The sequence below is a fragment of the Aegilops tauschii genome, chromosome 6 (genome assembly GCF_002575655.3).
Source record: "Aegilops tauschii subsp. strangulata cultivar AL8/78 chromosome 6, Aet v6.0, whole genome shotgun sequence".
Lineage (NCBI taxonomy): Eukaryota > Viridiplantae > Streptophyta > Magnoliopsida > Poales > Poaceae > Aegilops > Aegilops tauschii.
In genome coordinates this window covers 114,261,344-114,268,557 of record NC_053040.3, presented here as the reverse complement: position 1 = coordinate 114,268,557, position 7,214 = coordinate 114,261,344, and the positions used below count along the sequence as shown (strand labels likewise).

General features: G+C 44.4%; 1 protein-coding gene across 1 annotated transcript; it reads left to right on the top strand.

Moving 5' to 3' along the window:
- Positions 1 to 938: 938 nt before the first annotated feature.
- LOC109781345 (polyubiquitin 11) lies at positions 939 to 3,264 on the top strand. Its single transcript, XM_020339946.4, has 2 exons — positions 939 to 1,203; positions 2,379 to 3,264. The coding sequence occupies exon 2, from the start codon at positions 2,379 to 2,381 to the stop codon at positions 3,066 to 3,068; it is 690 nt and encodes a 229-aa protein (XP_020195535.1). The 5' UTR covers positions 939 to 1,203; the 3' UTR covers positions 3,069 to 3,264.
- Positions 3,265 to 7,214: the final 3,950 nt, after the last annotated feature.

The window sequence follows — 7,214 nt, the reverse complement described above, 5'->3', positions numbered from 1 at the left end:
AGACGTACAACTGTCACAACAGTTAGAACTAGTCTACCAAATCAATGTCTTCACCAAGCTAACTGGTCTATTTCCTCAACCCTCTCATTTCCTCATTACTGTGTTGTGTTCTTGATCGCTACTGATCGAAGACTTTGACTGTAGACTTTCTCAATTTCCTCAGTTCAATTTCTTTAGTCAGTTTGTCTTCAGCCTGCTTATCCTGTGTTTACGCTTTCTATACTTGTGCTTGTTTTCGTTTCATCATGATGACTGTGCTTCTGTTTTGTTATGTTTGCATCTGAGTACTTATTCCGCTGCTTCTCGTTCGTGACTTAGGAATTTCCTCACCAAGAAATTCCTCAGTGACGAATTTGTAAAAATCGCCTATTCACCCCCCTCTAGTCGACTTAACGCACTTTCAGTTAGTCTCTAGTTTAATTCATCCCAACTAATTGTCCATGAATGTGTGTAAAAAATGATCAATATAAGATATTTGAAGGGTGTCCATTTGTAAGTACGAACTCGCCTGCTCTATAGTATGCCAATGTGATACTTCGCAATAACAAAAGCGTGTTCGTTTGCGGTCACAAACTATGCAAAGGTATGAATCCGTCAAGTCAAAACTAGCTCACTGGAATTTTATTTCTATATAATAAGGAGTAGAGCCCACGTTAATTAATATACTCTCCGATTCATATTATTTGTCGCTGAAACGGATGTAGACGGAGTGGGTAGTATTTTTTAGTAGAGTTCATTAGCATGGCAATTAGCTATTGTTTTTAAAAGATAACATAACAATTAGCAAGTCAACCAAGAACTACTCAACTTACAAGTTACAATCATCACGCCTACACGGGCCATACGCGCCATGGACACGGACGAAACGATCCATCTAACGGCGTGAATTTAATCCTAAAAAAAAATATCTAACGGCGTGAGCGGGGCAAACGCGAGGTAGACGGCCGCCCTCTCTCGAACCCTCCGCGCCCGTCGGACCCTTCGCGGAGATCGCGTGGCGGAGGCGTACGCATCAAACAGACGGACCGTCACGGCCTGGGATCCTTCTCCCACCCGGCCCGTCACCAAACGGCATAAATACCCACCCCCTCCCCTCCTCCAATCCTCACCACCGCTCCCAGCAACGGAACCAACAAATCCCAAGCTAATCTCGTCTCCGATCGACCCGAGGCTCGTCGAATCCTCCTTCCCCACCGCCTCAAGGTCCGGCGATTCCTCCCCCTCTTCTCCTTTCTGTGGTGCTCCGTGATTGTTGGGCGTGTAGTACTGTGGAATTTGGCTCCGATCTGTTGTTAGGTCGGTGAAGATTAGCCGAATTCGTAGGGATTTCGCCTTCGGGTTCAGGATGAATGGTCTCCTATTTTATGTAGCAGTTCGTTAGTCCCTGCTCATGGATTCGCCCAAGTAGCTTGCGTGCCATGTAAAAAAAAAATCTATCTAGACGTGCGTACAGCCTGATCTGCCGCTCGTGATGATCCTAACAGGCCTAGTACTGTAGATTGGTTTTAACCCGAAGATAGTTTTCTTTTCTTAGAAGATGATTAGCATGGCCGACAGTTATAAGGGTATCCTTGAGATAATTGATAGTACCTATTTGTTCGCTGGTATCTCTTTGATGAAGAAAATATGCTGGTATCTCTTTGATGAAGAAAATATGCTATTTGCGTTGTCAGATTGGTGAATCTGTAGTGAATTCCTAGGATTTTCGTGTGCTGATCTTGTTTTTTATTTCGTAATTTTTACTGAAGGGTTATGCCTACCGTTTTCCAGGCGAATTCCTGATGCTCTATGATCTATATGCATGTTTTATCTATTACATGTAGTCTGTTCTGGTTTGGTAGCTCTTTATGATCCAATTCAATAGCAGCTTGTCTGCGATTGTTTTTTCCTCTGCGCGTGTATGCTGCCTGATCTGTATTTCTTGATCAGATTGCTGTTGTACCGAATCATTGAGATAGCAAATACATGTAGCTTAGTGTCAGATGTACTTGATTTATTACCCTGAGCTATGTTTCTCCTAGATAATAAGCATTTCAGGCAGCTTGGAAACCGAATCCTTAGATCAATGAAATCTGTAGACTTTTATGTTACATATGCATGGACCTATAGTCTATAATATCTTCAATGAAAATATATGCTGCTGCCATAGAAGCTTATCGAAGCTAGGTTTCTCTTAGATACTAAGCATGTCAGGCAGCTATGTAGAATCCAAATGAAATATGTAGAAATTTATGTACTGTCTGTAATATCTTCAATGAAAAAATATGCTGCTGCCATAGAAGCTTGTCCATGCATTAGTATTTGTTGTTCTATCATTGCGAGTTTGCCTGGTCTGCTTCTTTTATGCTTACCATCCTATCTGTGATTCTTCTTTGCAGATGCAGATCTTTGTGAAGACACTCACGGGCAAGACCATCACCCTTGAGGTGGAGTCGTCTGACACCATCGACAACGTCAAGGCCAAGATCCAGGACAAGGAGGGCATTCCCCCGGACCAGCAGCGCCTTATCTTCGCCGGCAAGCAGCTGGAGGACGGCCGCACCCTTGCCGACTACAACATCCAGAAGGAGTCCACTCTCCACCTGGTGCTGCGCCTGCGTGGCGGCATGCAGATCTTCGTGAAGACCCTCACAGGCAAGACCATCACTCTGGAGGTTGAGAGCTCTGACACCATCGACAACGTCAAGGCCAAGATCCAGGACAAGGAGGGCATCCCCCCGGACCAGCAGCGCCTTATCTTCGCTGGCAAGCAGCTGGAGGATGGTCGCACCCTTGCCGACTACAACATCCAGAAGGAGTCCACCCTCCACCTGGTGCTCCGCCTGCGTGGTGGCATGCAGATCTTCGTGAAGACCCTCACCGGCAAGACCATCACTCTGGAGGTTGAGAGCTCCGACACCATCGATAACGTAAAGGCTAAGATCCAGGACAAGGAGGGCATTCCCCCGGACCAGCAGCGCCTTATCTTTGCTGGCAAGCAGCTGGAGGATGGCCGCACCCTCGCGGACTATAACATCCAGAAGGAGTCCACCCTCCACCTGGTGCTCCGCCTCCGCGGTGGTCAGTAATTGCCCTGGCGTTCAACCTGCTGGTTTATCCTGGGTCGTCTGGTCGGTGGTGCCCTGCCGTTCATTTGAACTGTTTTCTCGTTCGTGTCAGTCCTATGTGTTGGTTTGAAAACTATCGAGTCCCCTTGTTATGTTGGTTGAAACCGTTGCTGGCACTGCAGTATCCTTAAGTAATGAATAAGTGAACTTAGATAAATTTGCTTGCGCTAATTTGCTGTTGGTTCTGTATCGTTCTTGAATTGCTTGCTTGCAGTTTTGATCTGGCAATGATCTCATTGCGGTCTTTCTGTTTATTGATTGCGCTTGAATTGCTTGCTTGATATGTTGTGGCTTTCTGTGGCTTTCTGGACCATAGATCCTAATTTCCTAGGTTCTGAATGATCCTGTGAAACCGTTGGCTGTAATGTTCAGATTTGGATGATGCAATTTTATAATTCTATCTTGTTTCTAGAAATCCTTTGTGGGATCCTGCTGCGTTATGGGCAAGGATAGGCGCCGGCCCAAATTTGGGCCGGTCGCACCCGAGCTGTCCGATTTGTTTCACCTGGACCGTCAGATCCTTATCCACGAACCACTTCATCCCCTCCCACGTGCGTCCCTCCTCCCCGTCGTCTCCCTCTAATCACCTCGCAGCTCTGCCTACCTCCCAGACAGCCGTTCCACGCCGCCCGCCCCCGCCGGCTTGCCTCGCCGCCGTAGCCGGTTGTCTTTTTGAGCAGAGAAGAAAAAACGCAGGGAGACATGGTGGCTTTCGCCCCTCCGCATCGTGCATCACATGTCCGTCCCCTCGCCATCGACAGTAGTCGCCCGCCCTGCCCCTTGCCAGTGCTGCCCACCACCTCGTCCCCCAGCAGAATCAATGTGGCGAGGACGTCATGGCTCGCAGTGGTAGCAAAAAATAGAGATGGTTCCAGCAAATAGAAACGCAATTGGTAGCAAAAAATAAGATGATTCTAGCAAACCAAAAAACAATTGGTACTCCCTCCGTCCACGAATAAGTGTATATCTAGCTTTTGTCCTAAGTCAAAGTTTTAAAACTTTGACCAACTTTATAAAGAAACGTAACAACATTTATGGCACTAAATTAGTATCGCTAGATTCGTTTTCAAATGTACCTCCATAATATATCAATTTGATGTCATATATGCTATTACTCTTTTCTATAAAGTTGGTCAAAATTTTAAAACTTTGACTTAGTACAAAAGCTAGATGTACACTTATTCGCAGACGGAGGGAGTAGCAAACAATGAAAAATCGTTGATGTTCTAGCAACACAAAAACGCCCGTAGTAGCAAAAATTGAAGCCGGTTCCAGCAAATCAAAACGCTGATGGTAGCAAAAATGCAACGATTTGGCGCTGATTCCAGCAAAATCAGAAACTATGTGGTAGCAAAAATAAACACAGTTCCAGCAAAAACCATTGCTGGTTTCAGCAAAACAAATACCATCATCGTCGACGGTCACAACGAAACATCTAGCCAATCCAGCAAAAAAACTTGTCGGTTGTAGCAAACCAAAAAGACGGTGCCAGCAAATCGATTGGAATACATGCCGTTCCTGCCTACGGTCTCAGCGAAACATCTCACCGATCCAGCAAAAGAATCTTACTGAAGCATGGTAGCAAAAATTTGGAATGGTTCCAGCAAAAATCGAAGATGGCAGAAGCAAAAAATTGATACACTTATTTCAACAAATAAACAAACATGGTAGCAAAAACGTATTGGTTGGTTCCAGCAAAAGAAGAAAACGATGGCAGCAAAATTTGGGGCTGCTTCCAGCAAAAATATAAAATGGCGGATCTCAATCACTTGTCGCCGGGGTACCCAACACCAGCCGCGGCGGGTCTGCAGCACTTGTCGCCGCCGCCGTCAGCACCATTGAGCATTGGTTTTGCAGCACTTGTTTGCAGTGGGGAAAAGGGGGATGGGGACAGCCATGGCCACCATGGGATGGAGAAGGAAACAGAAGTGGGCGGTGGCCATGGCCGGCCGGCATAGCCTGTCGCCGGTGAGGGAAGGCGAGCATCTACAGAGAGAAAAGGGGGAGAGAGCGCAGCCTACCATGCAGAGGAGATGTACATGTGCACAAGCAGAAGAATGAGTGGATCTCGTTTTGCCCTTGAAGAGATAAGGTAAAAGGAGGCAGTCGTTTGGCGGTGGACCCCGTGCAGACCAGCAAAACGCGGACTGAGCGATAAGACCGGCCGAAACTCGGCCGGTCGACCGGATGCAAACGTTTACCTTGCGTTATTGTGTGTCCGGTTTGTGTTAAACTTCTCGTTCCAGTTTTTTTGCGTTGCGTGTGTAGTCTGCATGACGGCGGGTGAACACAAATATTTCTGCCCAAATGCTTAAAGGTGCAGCTGCGCTATTACGTCGTCGCGAGCACACGCGTATGGATTGTAAGATGGGACAAATCGATTTCAGGTTTAGAAAACTGCTCACCCACCCATTCTATATATGGAAAGATTCCTTTGATTTTTCTCCACCTCATCTGATCAACCCACCAATGATGTAGCATGCATTAATTCCAGTGTTAGAAATTCAAAAAGCTATAACTTTTAAACCACGTGTCGGAATTATTATTTGTTTTCACTGTTGGGTTCCTCGTGACGAGCTCTTCAAAACTAGATCTCATACGAATATGTTTTGATGATTTTTTTCAAAAGCAACTTTGATGCTAGATGAGGCAACTTTAGTGCTAAACATGAGCCACTCTGATGCTAGATGAATTGCACCCTGTGTATAACTATTCGCCTAGTAGCCTCTTAATTAGCTGTATGCAGTAGTGTAATAGGTAGTTAACATGGTTGCTAAGTTGCATATCAAAAAGTAAGTTGTAAATAGTTCAATTGCCTACCATACTGTTAAAGTTGTTTACCATTGAGCGGAAGTTGCATAACATGGCTTGTAAGTTGTCTACCTCACAAACCAAGTTTACCTACATCGCTACGAAGTTACCTACGAGTGATCCTCAATTGCCTACAATACTATGGAGGTTGTCCATCAAGGGACCTAAGTTGACTACAATGTCGAAAAGTTTTTGTGAGATCTAAGTCGTCTATCATGTGATTCTAATTTTCTAAACTATGTGGGATGGATGGTGTGAGATCCTTGTGCTTTCCTTTTCTGTGGGAGTCTTCCCGCCAACGCTATTGAGTGCACGCGTGTTGGCTAGCCAGGTCGCGACGAGCTCTTCAAAATTAAACCCGGCCTAGATATGTTTTGATTGTTTTTCAAAAGCAACTTTGATGCTAGATGGGACAACTTTGGTGCTAAACATAAGCAACTTCACTCCATTAAAAGTAAGTAATTAGCAACAGTAAGCAACTAAATAGTAATAGAGAACAACTTTGAAACAGAGGCAGATAACATCACATCACCTTCATAACCAACTTTCCTTCTACTAGAAGCATCTTTATAGTGCTAAAAATAGACAACTTCACTACATTTTGTGTTCTAATTAATTTTGTCTAACATTCTTCTAACTTCTTTACCGGCACTTCTAAGGTTTCTATTGTTCATGCTCCTATGTCGTTGTTTTTAAATTGCCTATAACACTATGAAGTCGTCTGCCGTTAATGCTCTTGTGTCTGTTATTGCTAGTTATGGTAGGCAACTTGGTGGTGAATCTAGGCAACTTCAGAATGTTTGTAGGCAACTTAAAAAACAATGATAAACAACTTCAAAATATTCTAGGCAACTATTTTATAAAGTTAAGCAACTGAGCAGCAATAGTAGGCAACTAATTACCAATATCAGGCAATTGGCATCGATGGTAGGCAATATATAGTACTTATAGGAAACTGAATATCAACCATACACAACTGACCATCAACAAAAGACAATTGAGCAACCATACTAAACAAGTTGGGATAGTGTTAGCAAAATTCACAAATACACATAGTGCAGTGCAGTTTCTTTGTATGTAGCACTAAAGGTGCCTTGTGTTTTCTGTGATTTTTCTCATTGTTACGTGAACCAACTTATTAGCAGTCCTACTTGGCCAAAACGAAGAAGTTGCTTCCCTATAGCACTATAGTTGCCTCAATCGCACTCAAAGTTGCCCTGAAAAAAAGTTTGACGAAACCTACTCAAATGGGATCTAATTTTGAAGAACTCGTCGTGAGAAACCCAATGGTGAAAA

Coding starts and splice junctions, on each gene's coding strand:
- LOC109781345 (XM_020339946.4), top strand. CDS start 2,379: ATGCAGATCTTTGTGAAGACACTCACGGGCAAGACCATCACCCTTGAG.